Source organism: Bos indicus, chromosome X (assembly GCF_029378745.1).
Source record: "Bos indicus isolate NIAB-ARS_2022 breed Sahiwal x Tharparkar chromosome X, NIAB-ARS_B.indTharparkar_mat_pri_1.0, whole genome shotgun sequence".
NCBI lineage: Eukaryota > Metazoa > Chordata > Mammalia > Artiodactyla > Bovidae > Bos > Bos indicus.
This window is the reverse complement of record NC_091789.1, coordinates 40,611,663-40,630,605: the sequence shown is the minus strand read 5'-3', so window position 1 is coordinate 40,630,605 and position 18,943 is coordinate 40,611,663. Positions and strand designations below refer to the sequence as shown.

At 47.6% G+C, this 18,943-nt stretch overlaps 1 protein-coding gene and 1 long non-coding RNA gene across 2 annotated transcripts; both read right to left on the bottom strand.

The window, feature by feature from the left end:
* Positions 1-235: 235 nt before the first annotated feature.
* LOC139181010 (heat shock transcription factor, X-linked member 3-like) lies at positions 236-1,834 on the bottom strand. Its single transcript, XM_070783684.1, has 2 exons — positions 1,273-1,834; positions 236-879 (listed from the first exon to the last, which is right to left on the bottom strand). Exons 1-2 carry the CDS (start codon positions 1,753-1,755, stop codon positions 343-345), a joined length of 1,020 nt encoding a protein of 339 aa, XP_070639785.1. The 5' UTR covers positions 1,756-1,834; the 3' UTR covers positions 236-342.
* Positions 1,835-17,389: 15,555 nt separating this feature from the next.
* LOC139181300 (uncharacterized) lies at positions 17,390-18,521 on the bottom strand. Its single transcript, XR_011565302.1, has 2 exons — positions 18,341-18,521; positions 17,390-18,129 (listed from the first exon to the last, which is right to left on the bottom strand). It is a non-coding gene; the product is annotated as an uncharacterized lncRNA (long non-coding RNA).
* Positions 18,522-18,943: the final 422 nt, after the last annotated feature.

The window sequence follows — 18,943 nt, the reverse complement described above, 5'->3', positions numbered from 1 at the left end:
AGGAGCCCGGCTGGGCCGTCTGCTGAGCAGTGACCAGCCTGTCCTGGCTGGCCTCAGCACTCGGCTAGTGAGCCAGACCCTTGGCCAAGCATGTGAAATGCTGCTGCTTCCAGTGAAAAGGGACCACGGGGACCAGACAGAAGCCTGCATGAGGCGTGGGCTTCCAGCCTCATCTGGCTCACCCGGCGCCGTGTGAATAGCATGGACAGACAAAGAACACAGACTCGCAGTTTTCATTCAATTCTTTATTTACTCCTGTGTAGTTTTGCTCCACTTTATTAGAGCCAAAAATCAATTTTTTATGACAAGAGTACTTTTGAGTGTCCCTAATAACCTGAGAGGTCAGGGATTGGGTTTGTCCTTGACCTGCTCACAGAGTACACATGTGTGATCTGAGGACTCTCCCTGCTCCTCCTCTGCCTCAGGGGCCTCGTTTGGGGCCGTGAAGGAAAGGGCTGCCGTCAGGAGGGAGTAACAGGTGTTGTACAAAGCCATCACTGAATCATAATCTGGGTACTCTGGGAGGCTCTCGGGCATTTGCCCTGTACTCCCCCTTCCAGAAGTAGCTGGGGGTGCAGACGTGGTATTGCTGGATGTGCCCTTTCCACTGGGGCCACCCTGCTCCCTGGGGAGATGGTTTGCCCCGGCCCGCCTGGCTACACTGCCCATAGACCAAAGGTGAGAGAGCACAAATGATCGCCGGCTGGGGGTTCTGCGAGCAGGTGGGGTTCCCTTGTGGACTTTCTTGCCCACCTCTTGGGTGCACTGGTTGTGGTGGAGTCGAGGAGAGTGTCTGGTCGCCACCGCTCGCTTCTTTCTCTTTGGGATGTTCCGCAGGAGGAGAGGCTTGTCTCTCTGAAAATTGGAGTTGCGATAGATCTGAAAGAAAACGAATCACTTTAGACAGCAAGGGGGAGAAGAGGCCTTCCTAGCCACCCTCCTCCCCACCACCGTCCCAGCCATGCCTATGTATAGAGACAAGATCTCTTCATTGTGGAAGGTTATGAGGCCCTAGCATGTTGCTCCCTAGAGTGCCCCTGGGGCCATCCTCACTTGAGGTGTTACTGGCGGTCCCTGACATTCAGTGGCCGCTCAGGGTCTGGAGTCACCCCTGTGGATCCTGTCTAAGGTGGGTGGTGAAACAAGACAGACCTTGTGTTCTCCTCTTTCCTTAACCACCCTCTCATGAGAACAACGTTCCCCTGGGAAATGAAACCCGTCCAGCACTCAGCTTATCTAGTCTAGCCTCCCCAAAAGGACTTTCTACATTACCATCATCTTCTTCCCTGCAGAGTGATCCGAAGGGGAGATTTTACTGAAACCATACAGGTTCAGTTCACGGATGAAGCTCTTGATGCTGTCTGTCTCAAAGATCTGGTCTGCACCTCTGCGCTGGAGGACCTCTGTCTGGAAGAGATCTGCCTCAATGACCACCATGTCTCCCTCATCGTTCCAGCGCACAGAGGTGAAGGCCTCATCCTCCACGATTCTCCAGAGCTTCCTGGGGAAGGACAGCCCAAGGAAGGTGTTGTTCTCTTCCTTGCTGGCCATTTCTGGCTTCGGGCCCTGTGGGGGCAGATTGTCATGGAGACCTGGATCTGGGCTCTTGGGTTGGTCACCCTGCTTCTCCAAAGTCTCTCCTGAATCAACATTTAGATCTGGGGAGGAATCATGGGGGTCCCCTGCTGCAGGCTCCCCACAAGTTAGTGGGGCCAGCGGGGCTGTGTGTGCCTTGTGGGAGCTCTGACTAGCCATAGAGCCAGTCTAGCTCAGGAGCATTCTCTACCCCAGCAGTGAATGCTCAGGGCAGAAGGGCCTCAGGCCAGGGTCGGGGTGCCCCATAAATACTCTCTGGAGATTCTAGAATCTGGGTCATGGGCCAGGCAGCCAATTAAGTGGTCAGCTTCCTTAACTGTTTCATGATGTCACAGAGGTGATGTGGAGAGGCAGCCCTGGCTCAGTGTGGGGGAGGGGTCTGGGGACAGAGATGGATCCCCAGCTGGTCTCTTTTCTGAAAGTACAGAAAAGTATGTTTCAGGTTGCCTGCAAAGGCTCCCGTCTGCTGCCAGGTGCCTTGTTTCAGGGGACTAGGCCCTGTATGGGTTGACAAATGTGCCCCTGGCCTCACCCCCTCCCTACCAACGGGCAGGCCTGTGGTTGGCTTTTGCTTAAGGGCCAGGCCCTGGCGAGTCCTGGCTTAGTTACCACTGTGAGAGATCCCAGGGGTCAGATGGGCCCCTGGCAACTGTCCCTCCCAGAAGATGGGATCCTTAGTGGGCTGGTTAGCCTAGCCTGTGTTGGTGGTCCCACCTCCCCACCCTCTGGCCTTGGCCTTGCCCCTCTTCTGGCTTTGTTGTCTTCTGGCTGGTGCTGCTGGTGGGTCTGTCCTACTCAGATGGCCCCAAAGTCAGAGTCCTGTTGTCCTGCCCCCTCCACTCCCTAGGTCGGGCTCTCCCCAGAGTAGAGCTGTGCTTGAGCACAGTGTGAGCAGCCTCAAGTTCCACTTGACTGTTCCCCAAATACCTGAGACAAAGACTCTCCAGGATGCCACATGGGAGGGCACAGCCATGTGCTTTGCTGAGTTTGCAGCCTCCCGAGCTCTGCCCACCCCCAGACAACATCCCACTGCAGATCATAGGCTGCTGTCTTCAGTTTCCATTTCTTCCCATAAAGACTGCTCTCCTGGCCCTAGAGTGCTCACTTTTGGAACACCTGTATGTGTGCTTTTCTTGTCCCCTGCCCAGAGCCTCGAATTCAGCCTCCCCGGAGGCTGCCTCAAAATTACTGTTTCCTTCATAAATGGGTTGATTGGGCTTCTGCTACCCCTGATCCTGGCCTCCCATGTCCAACTTGGGTGTCTGTGGGTACCTGCCCTTTGAAGGACTTGACTGGGGGCTCAAGGTACAGCCTGTTCTATTGAAAACAAACATTTCACTGGTCCTCTCTGAGGCCAGCTCTGATCTTCTCTGCCCCTGCCCCTGTCCCCACCACCACTGTGGACTTGTTCTCCCTTACCTAGATGGCAGATACATCAAATGATTTTGTTGGCTCACTGGTTAGGCACCTTTCAAGGGGCTTCCTTTACAGACGCTCATTCCCAGAGACATGTCAGACTTGTTGAGCTAGATGTCACCAGAGGAAGCCCCCGTCTACCTGTATTTGAAAATGGATGAGTGTCCATGTGTGGGAGTGGACAAAACTCCATTGAAAGTCACCTGTCTTCAGTGCACATGGGTGATAGGGCAGTGGGTTTAGAGATGTTTCTTCTCTGACCTTTGTGGCCACTGTTCTTCTAAATCACCATGTAGGGAACAGACTGGCACCTTGGAGAGGCCAGTGTGTGAGGACCCTAGGGCACTGTCCCCCTAGAGAAAGTGGAGTTCTGCCACTCAGTGGAGTCATTTGCCCTGTGTGAGGGCCACTGCCTGGTGTCTGAAAGGGGAGAGCTAAGAGGGTGTGGAAGAGGCTTGCCCAGGGGCCTTTCAGCCTGAGGACTGGAGGCTAGAATGGAGCTTGCAGGCCACGACCTGAGTTTGCTCCCTTGCCTTTGCACTGTTAAACAGGTTGACAAAACATTCCTTTAGGTAGGTTCATCTGACTGGGACACGACCCTGAAGGCTGTGATCATCAGTGGGGGACCCTGTTGGCTCCTCTGAAGGGGACCAAAGACCGTGGTATTTGTGGCAGCCTGGCTAGGTGGCCATTCTTGCCTGCCCCCTCTCTGGTCCCCTCCTCACCCCCTGTGTTCTGAGGGAGCTGCCTTTTCTGGTCCCCCTCCTTCAGGCACCATGTGGGCCCTGGCAGTGTGTTTGTGTGGCACCAAGTTTTTTAAGCTGTGGCTCAGGATACTTGCGTTGTGTACACACAAGCACTCATGATGTCCAAGGCCTGCCTTTCTCAGCCTCACTCTCCTGCCTCTGCCCTTGGCATTCCCACATTGGAGTCCCCAGCCCAGAGGCCCTCCAGCTACTCCCCACCCTCACTGCGGCTAGTGTGAGGAGCCCCATGTGTTGGGCTGCAGGATGCACCTGAGGGATGCGATGCATCTGGAAGGGCCTGGCCTCTGTTGGCACTGTGATGGTGGGGCAAGAATCTCTCACACTGTTGCCTTCAGACACTCCTCCACTCTCCACTGTGGGAAGGGGTTGGTTGGTCTGTGGTCCAGGCCATGTCCGAGAATATGCACTTCAATAGGATGTGGAACAGCTAATCAGCCAAACATGATGATTCATATATAAAACTAGTTAACTTTTCCAGTTAGACCATAGTGGACCATAGTGTTATTAGCTCAGTTGTGTTCAATTCTTTGAGATTCCATGGACTGTAAACCACCAGTGTCCTCTGTCCTTGCGATTCTCCAGGCAGGAATACTGGAGTGGGTTGCCATGCCCTTCTCCAGGCGATCTTCCTGACCCAGGGCTAAAACCCAGGTCTCCCACAATGCAAGCAGGTTTTTAACCTTTGAGGTACCCCAGAAGCCCCATTTCCAGTTAGAGCGCCTGTTAAATTTGGTTGTTGAGGAGTGTTCCAGCAGGAAAAAGCTGCTCCAGGAAAAGCAAGAACCACTCTTTGTCTCTGTCCCAGCCTGTCTTCCATCCAAACCATTATATTCCTTCATTGCAGCCCCAACAAAGATCAGGTCGTTGATTAATGGCCAATTAAAAAATGAGATAATTTAAAGCTCATTAACACCTTACGTTCTGGATCCCTGGTACCAGGAAAGAGAGGGTAGTTCATGGATTGCTTGGGCATCACTTCAAAGGGAGTGTGACCAAAGTTCTCCAGGATTCCTTGCAGATATGGGTGGAAAACACATCCTTTACCCCTGTGGTCAATAGCAATGTGCCAAGAGCCAGGACCCCTTCCTTCCTGCCCCAGAAGGAGATGTCTCTGGGGTTTATCCAAGATGCAAAAGGACACCTCACAGCAATGATCCCTTTCAGACTTTCCCATCACCCCTAAGACACAATGCAATACTGAGGGGTGCCACCATCCAGCCTCATCAAAATCACCCCTCCCAGAAGGAACCCAGCTTTCCAAAGCCCCAAAGTGACCTGGCTCAGACACTAACCCCGGGTTGCTCCTCCTGGAGCCCCACTGCCCTGCCCCGTGTTGACTTGTTCTGTGGGACTAGAGGACGACTCTTCAACTTACTTCTGTGACTCTGGCTCCTAGACCATTGCTCTAGGAGTGGGGGTTGTCCTGCTTCTCCTAGTGTCCTCACTGCTAACATGGCCTTTCAGGGAGCAGAGGCTCTGTAAAGGTCTTCGGAATCAATGAGCCAGTGGGTAGGAGCTCAGATTAATTGCCTGTTACCTCCTTAAATAACCCAGACAAATCAAAGTAAAAAGAGATAATTTAGTTTTTGAAAATGATACCTCAAAAGGACAAAAACATGAATTTACTATGATCACCTTTATTATTGTCTAAATCTCACCCATCAATATTGCTGTTAAGTAAGCTCACATCTCCAAAACAGTTCTAATTCCAATTCCAATGTATCCCTTTCAGGGTCACAAATCAAAATGGAAGAGTGTCCAATCTCTTTTACAACCCACTCCAGTACTCTTGCCTGGAAAATCCCATGGATGGAGGAGCCTGGTGAGCTGCAGTCCATGGGGTCGCGAAGAGTCAGACACGACTGAGTGACTTCCCCTTTCACTTTTCACTTTCATGCATTGGAGAAGGAAATGGCAACCCACTCCAGTGTTCTTGCCTAGAGAATCCCAGGGATGGGGGAGCCTAGTGGGCTGCCGTCTATGGGGTCACACAGAGTTGGACACGACTGAAGTGATTTAGCAGTAGCAGCAGCAGCCTTCTGTCCAGAGAAGGCAATGGCAACCCACTCCAGTACTCTTGCCTGGAAAATCCCACGGATGGAGGAACCTGGTAGGCTGCAGTCCATGGGGTCGCTAGGAGTTGAACACGACTGAAGGACTTCACTTTTACTTTTCACTTTCATGCATTGGAGAAGGAAATGGCAACCCATTCCAGTATTCTTACCTGGAGAATCCCAGGGATGGGGAGCCTGGTAGGCTGCCATATATGGAGTTGCACAGAGTTGGACATGACTGAAGCAACTTAGCAGCAGCGGTATCAGCCTTCTCTTAAACTATCAAAGTTTGGAAATTTTCTAAAGAAAACAGAGATGAATCTCCATGTCATCGTAGAGAACAGGAACCCAAAGATGCTACACAGAGGTTCCCTCAACTGGCCCTGGCCCTCACTTCTGAAGGCTGACTGCTCCGTCTTCAATCACAGAGGGAAAGATCACCTGGCTGCTGCTCTGACTCAGGCCCCCTTTTCCTCCTTCCTTGCCACCACTGCAGACAAGGGTGGGAAGGCCCCCTGTCTTTGGTTGACTCTGAACAGAAACACCATGACTTGCCACTTGCTGGTCTCCGCCTAGGCTTGCGGACCCCACAGGAACTCATAGCAGGCAGAGTGGCTGCCCTCCCCAGGTTCAGAGGAGGCCAAGGGGGATTCAGCCTCCCCCACCTCAGCCCCCAAGAGCTGCACCTCCACAGGGCCCTGAGCCTCTCCTGGGTCCTGAAGATCTTCCTTGGTCTTGCTTGGCTTACTCAGGTCACTCATCTCGACCACAAGCCTGATTCCTAGGATCAAACCATAGACAGGAGTGATGCAGGGAACAGATCGGGACCATGGGCCTTGGCTGAGAAACGCACCCAGGATGGTCTGACACAGGCAACTTAAGTCTCCTCTTGAGGGGTCCCCTAAGTTCTCCCTCAGGGTCCTCACCTAAACTCTTTCAGAACCCAAGAATCTCATCACCAGTCTATGAGGTCCCGCCCCTTATGTAAATTCTCCAATGTCCCTGAGACCTTGTGCTTATGCAGCCACCAGAATTGCCCTAGGCTGACAGCAGGTCCTGGGACCTGCAGGGTTCCCTGTGTCCTCTCTCAAGGTCCTCATCTTGAGCCCTAGCACTTCCAGGAATGCCCCTTGTGTTGATCAGAGGTGGGACCCTCACACCAAGGCCGCCACTGCACCGAGACCCTTAAGGACAGTCTGTGGACATGACATCAGGGTTCCATGCCCAGGGTTTCCCAGAGCTGGGAGGATGTACCCGGCCGTCCTCAAACCTCCTGCTCTTCACTTTGACTCTCAGTAGGTCTGGGCACCACCTTCTCACCCTGACATTGTTCCCCTTAGAACCAGGCCCTCCCCAGCCAGGACCCCTTAGAGGCAAGCGGGAGTAGGGGGCTTATTCCCACAACACTGCTGGGGACCCAGGGTCCGATAGCACTGACATCCTGGATGTCCTGGGGTCCCAGAGCCCACCTCAGGGTTCTACCTTGACTCATAGCACAGCTGGATTCCTTCACTCTGCTGACCTGAACCTGGGCACATGACCCAGGCCCTCACTTCTTCCCTCCCATTGGGATCAGTGATGTCACATCTGGACGCCATTACCCCAGTCCCCCAGGGCTGTCAGGAGGGCAGTACATGCATCCCCTGGGGACCCCCAGTCTCCTCGAGTCTCCGCAGGATGTGGGCCCCTCTGTCTGCCCATCTGTGACTGCACCACAAATTCCAAGCCTCTGAATCCCTGAGTTCACTGAGAAAGTGAGGGGGCGTGGGGTCTCAGCCTGCCAACCCAGACTAGGTCCCCCAGGATGCCCAGTAGGAGTGGAGTGTATTCTTTGGGACCCTCTGTTCTGTCGTGCCTGGACCCTCTCATCCTCACTCAGTAGGGGGCCTCCTTAACCCTTGAGAGAAGGCTGCAGTCCCAGCACAGATGCTGGATGGGGCCTGCTGCACCCATGACCATAGGGGAGCACAGGGAACCACTCACCTTCACATGGGGGCCCCTCTTCAGTCACCAGACTTTGTAAACTTTTGTATAAAAGATGCTGTTTTAGCCAAAGAGGGTGAGGAGTGGCAGGTGAGTTAGCAAGAACTCAGCTGCCTGGAGATGGCCTTGGGCCCTCAGAGTGACTTTAGACTCCCACTCTAGGTATGGGGGTGTCCTGCTTCTCCCAGTGTCCCCACTGCTAACATAAGACCTTCCACAGAACACAGGCTCCATAAAGGTCTGTGGAATAAATGAGCCAGGGATCATGGGGGCTTATTAATCTCATCAATTTTCTCCTGCATTCTTAAATAATATCCAGCAAAATCCAACTAAACAGACATGGCTTAGCTGTAGAAAAGAACAGGCTAAAAGTATAAGAAGAAAGATCACTACAATATTTTTTTTTCTGATTCTTCCACCAACAGTATACTGCTAAGTAAGTTCACCTGTGCAAACTAATTGTAATTCCAATCCATGTTACATTGCTCAGGTTCACAAAATAATGGGAGAGTTTCCAATCTCTTTTACAAAACAGCAAAACTCTGGCCCTTAAACTGGGTACGTACAAATACAAGTGTGATCAATGCCGTTCACAAAGTTAGATATTGAAATTTATTAAGTTTTCAGCTGGAAAAAAAAAAATTTGAACAATTCCTAAAGAAAACAGAGATGAATTTCCATGTCATCGTAGAGAACAGGAACCCAAAAGTGCTACACACTGGGTACCCCAACTGACCCGGGCCCTCACTACTGAGAAGGCTGACTGCTCCCTCTTCAGTCACAGACAGAAGGATCACCTGGCTGCTGCTCTGGCCCAGGGACCCTCTTCCTCTTCCCTCACAGCCTCTGCAAATAGAGGTGGGAAGACCCTGGAAATCCTTTCATTGTCCCTAAGCAGATACTATGTGACTAACCACTTGCTGGTCTCTGCATAGGCCCAGGGATGCCACAGGAACTCATAGCGAGCAAGGTTGCTGTCAGGCACCTGCCGGTACTCCAGGTAACCCTCCCACACCCACACATGGGTCAACAGCTCCCTGGGCTCCCCAAAGATGGAGTGCTCCCTCCTGGGACACACCTCCATCCTGCTGAGTGTTTCCCAGACCACATCCTCAGGGGTGAAGTCTCCATTTTGGATGATCAGGCTGAGGACCAGCAGCAGGAGCCCGGCCTTTGGCAGGCTCTGCCCACCACTCGGTGAGGCCCAGGGTGGGGACCAAGATGTAGATGTGCTCCCTGGGGTACACCTCCTTCACTGCCATGCCAAAGACCAACTGCAAGCACTGGGCGGCTTTATGGAAGACCACAGGTATGTGGTCCTGGTTATCCATGAGGATCATATTCAGTATTTCGGTCTTGGAGTTCAGCTCCTTGGCACAATACTTGAGGAGCATGAACTTAAACAGGTTAGCCATCATCTCCTTAAGAGCTTCTTGGGGCAAGGCCTCCACAGGGCTGAGGAGGAGACTGAGGGAGAGAAGGCTGAGGGGGCTGCAGCCTTCCCCCACCTCAGACCACAGGGACTGCCCCTCTACCTGGCCTCGGCCTCCCCTGGGTCTTGAAGGTCTTCTTCAAGTTTGCTCAGCTCACTCATCTTGATCCTGAGCGCAATGCCTGGGACCAAACCACAGACAGGAGTGAGGCAGAGGGATAGATGCAAACCATGTGCCTGAAGGACAGAGGGGGTGTGAGCGGCCTGACCTGAGAAACGCACCCTGGGCAGTCTGACACAGGCCACTTACAGGTCTCCTCTTGAGGGGTGATCTCGAGCTTCACAGGGGTACTCTTCCTGGACGGCCAGACACCTGGCTACCTGAAGGAGGAAGGGCAATGTCTCCCCAGGGTGCAGTCAGAACAGCTGGAAGTTCCTGAGATGACCGGGTGTGGGAATATGGGCTTTGTGGTTTCCCTCTGTTCTGGGAAGGGGAGCCCCTGGTGCACACTCACGACACCCTCCTCACCTTGACTCCTGGCACTGCCTGGATCTCCTCTGATCTCTGACCTCACAACACGGGCCTCAGACCTCTGCTTCACCTCCTGTTTCCTGGAGCTCCTGTGAGAGACATGGAGGGGACACCTCAGGGGTAGACTGAGACATATCTCTGGGCCTTCCATGCTGGTAGGTGGGGTGGACTCTGTGAAGTCCCCCCAGTTGTGGGGTGAGGTCCCCTCAGGGCTTCCTTGTAGTGCTCACCTTTCCCCTGGCACAACCTGGTCCCTCCCCTTTGGGGGCCTGCAGGGAAACTCAGAACAAGACCCTAGTCTGAGCAGAAAGTGCTGATGGGCCCCATGTGTGGCCACACTTGCCCAGGGCTTCCTGTGGGTTCTAGGTTGGGGAGATACCCGGTCCTCAGCTCCTCCTCATGTCCTTCCTGGCCTCCAAAAACTGACCACAGGGACAGGACAGGAGTCTACTCAGTTATCCCTCCGGATCTGTAGAGTATACCCTCTGCAGACCTGAACACTGCCCCCTCTGCCCGAACACCTCAGATCCTGAGGTCCCTAAGCCATAGGTCAGGAAAACGCTCATCCTGCTATGGGGCCTCCAAGATCCCCATCAAAGGCAAGGATACCTCCCTGTCTTAAGGTCTAACCACCTCTGTCATTCCTTGCACGGAGCCTGGACTCCAGCAGGGCCCAGGATTGTCCCATCTGCCATTTTGAGACCTCACTGCTTTCACGAGGTCCCCAGTCCTCTGAGACCCCCATGTCAGGAATTCAGACAGGCCTAATGTGCTCTTCTCACACCAAGCTCTCCCAGGGCCGACTATAGGTGTGGAGACCTGCGGGGTTCCATTGGTCCTCACTCAGGGTCTCCTCTGTCCTCTTTCAGGCACCTCACCTTACCTCTGGGCAGGACCTGGGATTCTCGCCTCTCCCCATCTGAAGCCCAGCCCCTTATACCAGGGTCTCATCTCTCCAAGACCCAGATGTCAGGAAATCAGACCATGCCTGTTGCACTCATCCTATCCCCACAATTGCCCTGGACTGACAACAGAGATGAGCTTCTCTGAGGTGTCCTCTGATTGGGGTTCAGGGTCCTCTAGTTCCTTCTCAGGGTCCTCAACCTGACACCCCACCAGACCTGGGAATTGGCCCACCTGAAGCCTTGCCACATATGTAAGGTCCCCAGTCTGAGACCTGGATGCCAGGAAGTCTGGCAGGATGTCAGGATGTCTAATGAGCTCATCGTAACCCAGGGCCACCAAGGACTGACAGCAGGGACCGGCTTCCCTTGGTCTCCTCTGATTGGGGTCCAGCATCCCCTCAGTCCTCCCTCAGGGTCCTCACCTAAACTGCTTCAGAACCTAAGACTCTCCCCTCCAGTCTCTGAGGCCTCACCCCTTATATCAAGTCTCCAGTGTCTCTGAGACCTGATACTCACGTCCCCACCAGAGTCACCCTTGGCATGACAGCAGGTTCTGGGACCTGTGGGATTCCTTGTGTCCTCCATCAAGGTCCTCATCTTGAGCCCTGACATGTCCAGGTATGCCCCTTGTGTTGACCAGAGACGGGACCCTCACACCAAGGCCATCACTTCAGTGGGACCCCCAGCCAGAGGAGTCTGCAGACACGACATCAGGGCTCCATGCTCAGGGATTCCCAGAGCTGAGATGATGCCTTGGACATTCTTCAACCCTCCTTCTGCTCTTCACTTTGACTCTCAGCAGGTCTGAGCACAACCCTCTGTCCCTGACCTTGTTCCCCTTAGAACCAGGCCCTCCCCAGCCAGGACTCCTGAGAGGCAAGTGAGAGTAAGGGGCTAATTCCTACAACTCTGCCAGGGTCTCCCTGGGCTGAGACAATTGATGACTTGGAAATCCTGGTGTCACAGAGACCCTCTGAGGGTTCTACCTTGACTCCTAACACAGCTGGGTTCCTTTACTCTGCTGACCTTAACCTGGGAACCTGACCCAAGCTCTCACTTCTCCCCTCCCATCAGGATCAATGAGGTTAAATTTGAATGCCATGCTCCCTGGTCCCCCAGGGCTCTCAGGAGGGAGGCACATGCATCCCCTGGGGACCCTAGAAAAGACCCTCATCTCGAGTCTTCACAGGACATGGGCACCTCCCTCTGCCCACCAGAGAATGTGTCCCACAGACCAAGCCTATGACTCCCTGAGTTCACTGAGGAAGTGAGCAGGTGTGGAGTCTCAGCCTAACAGCCCAGACCGGGATGCCCAGATATTTCAGTTGGGGTCGAGTGTGGTTTTTTTTTTTTTTTTTTTTTTTGATGTTGAAAAATTTTTGAATATAAATTTATTTATTTTAATTGGAGGCTAATTACTTTACAATATTGTATTGGTTTTATGATACATCAACATGAGTCTGCCATGGTGTACACGTGTTCCCCATCCTGAACACCCCTAATAACTCCCTCCCCATACCATTCCTTTGGGTCATCCCAGTGCACCAACCGCAAGCATCCTGTATCAGGCATTGGAACTGGACTGGCGATTCATTTCACATATGATATTACACATGTTTCAGTGCCATTCTCCCAAATCATCCCACCCTAGACCTCTCCCACAGACTCCAAAAGACTGTTCTATACATTTGTGTCTCTTTTGCTGTCTTGCATACAGAGTTATCATTACCATCTTTCTAAATTCCATATATATGTGTTAGTATACTGTAGTGGTGTTTTTTTTTTTTTTTTTTTTCTGGCTTACTTCACTCTGTATAATAGGCTCCAGTTTCATCGACCTCATTAGAACTGATTGAAATGTATTCTTTTTAATGACTGAGTAATACTCCATTGTGTATATGTACCACAGCTTTCTGATCCATTCATCTGCTGATGGGCATCTAGGTTGCTTCCATGTCCTATCTATTATAAACAGTGCTGTGATGAACACTGGGGTATACGTGTCTCTTTCAATTCTGGTTTCCTCGGTGTGTATGCCCAGCAGAGGGACTGCTGGGTCATAAGGCAGTTCTATTTCCAGTTTTTTAAGGAATCTCCACACTGTTCTCCATAGTGGCTGTACTAGTTTGCAATCCCACCAACAGTGTAAGAGGGTTCCCTGTTCTCCACACCCTCTCCAGCATTTACTGCTTGTAGACTTTTGCATAGCAACCATTCTGACTGGCGTGAAATGGTACCTCATTGTGGTCTTGATTTGCATTTCTCTGGTAATGAGTGATGTTGAGCATCTTTTCATATGTTTGTTAGCCATCTGTATGTCTTCTTTGGAGAAATGTTTGTTTAGTTCTTTGGCCCATTTTTTTATTGGGTCGTTTATTTTCTGGAATTGAGCTGCAGGAGTTGCTTGTATATTTTTGAGATTAATTATTTGTCTGTTACTTCACTTGCTATTATTTTCTCCCATTGTAAAGGCTGTTTTTTCACCTTGCTTATAGTTTCCTTTGTTGTGCAGAAGCTTTTAATTTTAATTAGGTCCCATTTGCTTATTTTTGCTTTTATTTCCAATATTCTGGGAGGTGAGTCATAGAGGATCCTGCTATGATTTATGTCGGAGAGTGTTTTGCCTATGTTCTCCTCTAGGAGTTTTATAGTTGCTGGTCTTACATTTAGATCTTTAATCCATTTGAGTTTATTTTTGTGTATGGTGTTAAAAAGTGTTCTAGTTTCATTTTTTTACAAGTGATTGACCAGTTTTCCCAGCACCACTTGTTAAAGAGATTGTCTTTTCTCCATTGTATATTCTTGCCTCCTTTTTCAAAGATAAGTTGTCCATAGGTGCATGGACTTATCTCTGGGCTTTCTACTTTGTTCCATTGATCTACATTTCTGTCTTTGTGCCAGTACCATACTGTCTTGATGACTATGGCTTTGTAGTAGAGCCTGAAGTCAGGCAGGTTGATTCCTCCAGTTCCATTCTTCTTTCTCAAGATTGCTTTGGCTATTCGAGGTTTTTTGTATTTCCATACAAATTGTGAAATTATTTGTTCTAGCTCTGAGAAAAATACCGTTGGTAGTTTGATAGGGATTGCATTGAATCTATAGATTGCTTTGGGTAGTATACTCATTTTCACTATATTGATTCTTCTGATCCATGAACATGGTATATTTCTCCATCTATTAGTGTCCTCTTTGATTTCTTTCACCAATGCTTTATAGTTTTCTGTATATAGGTATTTTCTTTCTTTAGGTAGATATATTCCTAAGTATTTCATTCTTTTTGTTGCAGTGGTGAATGGAATTGTTTCCTTAATTTCTCTTTCTATTTTCTCATTATTAGTGTATAGGAATGCAAGGGATTTCTGTGTGTTGATTTTATATCCTGCAACTTTACTATATTCATTGATTAGTTTTAGTAATTTTCTGGTGGAGTCTTTAGGGTTTTCTATGTAGAGGATCATGTCACCTGCAAACAGTGAGTTTTACTTCTTTTCCAATTTGGATTCCTTTTATTTCTTTTCCTGCTCTGATTGCTGTGGCCAAAACTTCCAAACCTATGTTGAATAGTAGTGGTGTAATTGGGGACTCTTGTCTTGTTCCTGACTTTAAGGGAAATGCTTTAAATTTTTCACCATTGAGGATAATGTTTGCTGTGGGTTTTTCATATATAGCTTTTATTATGTTGAGGTACGTTCTTTCTATTCCTGCTTTCTGGAGAGTTTTTATCATAAATGGATGTTGAATTTTGTCAAAGGCTTTCTCTGCATCTACTGAGATAATTATATGGCTTTTATTTTTCAATTTGTTAATGTGGTGTATTACATTGACTGATACGTGGATATTGAAGAATCCTTGCATTCCTGGGATAAAGCCCACTTGGTCAAGATGTATAATCTTTTCAATGTGTTGTTGGATTCTGATTGTTAGAATTTTGTTAAAGATTTTTGCATCTATGTTCATCAGAGATATTGGCCTGTAGTTTTATTTTTGTGTGTGACATCTTTGTCAAGCTTTGGTATTAGGGTGATGGTGGCCTCATAGAGTGAGTTTGGAAGTGTACATTCCTCTGAAATTTTCTGGAAGAGTTTGAGTAGAATAGATGTTAGCTCTTCTCTAAATTTTTGGTAGAGTTCAGCTGTGAAGCTGTCTGGACCTGGGCTTTTGTTTGCTGGAAGAAATCTGATTACATTTTCAATTTTCGTGCTTCTGATGGGTCTGTTAAGATTTTCTATTTCTTCCTGGTCCAGTTTTGGGAAGTTGTACTTTTCTAAGAATTTGTCCATTTCTTCCAAGTTGTCCATTTTATTGGCATATAATTGCTGATAGTAGTCTCTTATGATCCTTTGTATTTCTGTGCTGTCTGTTGTGATCTCTCCATTTTCATTTCTAATTTTATTGATTTGATTTTTCTCCCTTTGTTTCTTGATGAGTCTGGCTAATGGTTTGTCAATTTTATTTATCCTTTCAAAGAACCAGCTTTTGGCTTTGTTGATTTTTGCTCTGGTCTCTTTTGTTTCTTTTGCATTTATCTCTGCCCTAATTTTTAGGATTTCGCTCCATCTACTAATCCTGGGGTTCTTAATTTCTTCCTTTTCTAGTTGCTTTAGGTGTAGAGTTAGGTGATTTACTTGACTTTTTTCTTTTTTCTTGAGGTATGCCTGTATTGCTGTGAACTTTCCCCTTAGCACTGCTTTTACAGTGTCCCACAGGTTTTGGGCTGTTGTGTTTTCATTTTCATTTCTTTCTATTCATATTTTGATTTCTTTTTTGAATTCTTCTGTGATTTATTGGTTATTCAGCAGTGTGTTGTTCAGCCTACATATGTTGTGATTTTTAATAGTTTTTCTCCCGTAATTGAGATCTAATCTTACTGCATTGTAGTCAGAAAAGATGCTTGGAATGATTCCTTTTTTTTTTTTTTTTTTACCAAGGCTAGATTTATAGCCCAGGATGTGATCGATCCTGGGGAAGGTTCCATGTGCACTTGAGAAAAACGTGAAATTCATTGTTTTGGGGTGAAATGTCCTATAGATATCAGTTAGGTCTAACTGGTCTATCACTATCAGTTCAGTTCAGTCACTCAGTTGTGTTGGACTCTTTGCATCCGCATGGACTGCAGCACATCAGTCTTTCCTGTCCATCACCAACTCCCAGAGATTGCTCAAACTCATGTCCATCAATCAGTGATGCCAATCAAACATCTCATCCTCTGTTGTCCCCTTCTCCTCAGACTTCAGTCTTTTCAGCATCAGGGTCTTTTCCAATCAGTCAGTTCTTTCAGTCAGTTGGCCAAAGTAGTACAGCTTCAGCTTCAGCTTCGGTCCTTCCAATGAATATTCAGGACTGATTTTCCTTAGGATGGACTGGTTGGGTCTCCTTGCTGTCCAAGGGACTCTAAAGAGTCTTCCTCAACACCACAGCTCAAAACCATCAATTCTTTGGTGCTCAGCTTTCTTTATGCTGCAACTCTTGCATCCATACATGACTACTGGAAAAACCATAACTTTAACTATATGGAGCTTTGTTGGCAAAGTAATGTCTCTGCTTTTTAATATGCTGTCTAAGTTTGTTCTATTTTTTTCTTCCAAGAAGCATGGTTGCAGACACCATATTCAGTAATTTTGAGCCTAAGAAAATACAGTCTGTCACTGTTTCCATTGCTTCCCCGTCTATTTGCCATGAAGTGATTGGACAAGATGCCATGATCTTCATTTTTTGACTGTTGAGTTTTAAGCCAGCTTCTTCTTTGTTACATTCACTAGTTTGTTGCATTTTTAGATTCCACATACAGATGATATTACAGAGTATTTGTCTTTCTCTTTCCCTAATTTGACTTATTTTACTAAGGAAAATTCCTCACAAGTCCATCCATATTGTTGCAAATAGCAAATTTTCATTCTTTTTTGTGACTGAGTAATATCCCTGTGTGTGTGTGTGTGTGTGTGTGTGTGTGTGTGTGTGTGCATGCAGCTCTGTATACAATACTGCTTCTTTATTCATTTATCTGTTGATGAGCATTTGGTTTGCTTTCATATCTTGGCTAGTGTCTTAACTAGTGGGATTCTCCCTCTCCCACAAATTCTTTCTTCTTTTCTCTTTAGAGAGGATCCTCTAACATTTATTTCAGGTTTAGTTTAGTATTGATGAACTCTTAATTTTTGCTTGTCTGAGAAGCACTTTGTCTCTCAAGTCTGAATGATAATCTTACTGGGTAGATATTCAGGTTGTAAGTATTTCTCTTTCAACATTTTAAATATAAATATATAATGCCACTCACTGTGGCCTGCAAGGTTTCTATACAATATTTAGCAGATAGCCTTATGGTGCTTCCCTTTTATGTGATTCTGTGATTTCTCTTGCTGCCTTTAGAATCTTCTCTTTATTTTTAACTCCTGCCATTTTAATTATACTGTATCTTAGTGTGGGTTTGTTTTGGTTTATTTTGTTTGGTACCCTGTGTGATTTCTGTACTACCTTCTGGTTTTGGAAGTTTTCAGCCATAATTTCATCAAATACAATTTACCATCTTTTCTCTCTTTTATTCTTTTGAGACACCAATAATATGAATGCTGATAAGCTTAATGTTATCCATAGGTCTCTTAAACTGTTCTCATTTTCTTTGGGGGGGGGGAAGGTTTCTTTTAGCTATTCTGATTGGTGATTTCCATTATTATTCACTCCTGTGTTATTGTCAGTTCTGCTGTTAATTCTTCTTGTTTTTTTTTTTTTTTTTTATTTCTGTTAATGTATTCCTCAGCTCTGTCTGGTTCTTTTTTATATTTTCTGGTTCCTTGTTAGAATTTTCAATGCGTTTTCCTATTTTTTTCTAGTTGAGTTAGCATTATTATTACTATTTCTTTGGACACTTTACCTAGTTAATTCTTTATCTGTTATTTAGTTGTTTGGTCATAGGTTCAAAATAAAGCACAATTGCACTCATCTCACATGCTAGTAAAGTAATTCTTAAAATTCTCCAAACCAGGCTTCAGCAATATGTGAACCACGAAATTCCAGATGTTCAAGTTGGTTTTATAAAAGGCAGAGGAATCAGAGATCAAATTGCCAATATCTGCTGGATCATCAAAAAAGCAAGAGAGCTTCAGAAAAACATCTATTTCTGTTTTATTGACTATGCCAAAGCCTTTGACTGTGTGTACTGGGGTCCAGCTCCGGTAGGATCCAGGGAATCCCTCAGGAGGATGGCATCAGTGAATAGGGAAAGTAAAAGGGGAGAGAAAGAGGCTTGATCTTCCTTGGTTTACACAGAAAGCCAATAAAGTCCGTGACACTGGACTTGCTCTGTCTACGGAGGCCACAGGAGCCCTCTTGGTGGGGTGAAGACGCAGGGCGCCCTTCCCCTGAAGACGCTAGGCACCTTCCAGATTGAGTCTTAGAAACCCGGGCAGATAAGTGGACTCAGAGAGCCCCTGTGCTCCAAGTAGTCATCCTGAAAGAAGAACAGAGAGAGAAAAGGAGAGAAAATGGAAAAAGAATGACACGGGAAGACCAAGCTCTGATGAAGCCAGCTCCATAGCTTTATTTTCAAAAGGACCTTTTATACCCCAAGTTGTACATAGAGGATAATAAGGGGTATAGAGTCATGAAAGGTCAGCAGTCCTTGATCCTTATCGAGACCAGGTTTCTTTCTGCAAACTTACCATATACAAAGGCTTTAGGTGATTTACATCATCTTCTGGCCAGGAGGCATGTTAACATTTTTCTTCTGATAAAGCTGAGTCAACCAGAAAAACTTATTTTCTCCAAAGGTGATTTCTTTAAAGTTTGGCAACACTTTCTGAAAGCACTAGATAAAGTTGCATTCCTATAGGGCAAAGTGCAGTGGGGGATAACAAGGAAAGAATTTATTAACTCAAGGGTCGAAGGAGGTTAACATCAAGGTTACTACTTATATTTCTATATACCAACTATATTAATTAATATACTCACAAGGACACAATGGGTAAGGGATATAGAAACTTGGCAGCAAGCATTAGCTCAAGAATGAAATCCTCCATCAGTTCTGTTCTAATAATTTTTAACTCCCTGAGAAGCTCTATATTGTTTGAATATCTTAAGCTTCCCGTGCCTCTCACGGTTGGGAGGATGTAAACAATCATATGCGTAGCTGTGGGAGTCTGGATAAACCTGTCAGGCAAGTTAGAAAGCTATCTGAGGGATTTGAATTGAAACACTCCTATTGTGCCCAGGAGACTTATTAACTAGAGCTCTAAGTTGATGTCCTTCAGAGAAAGGTGGTCGGG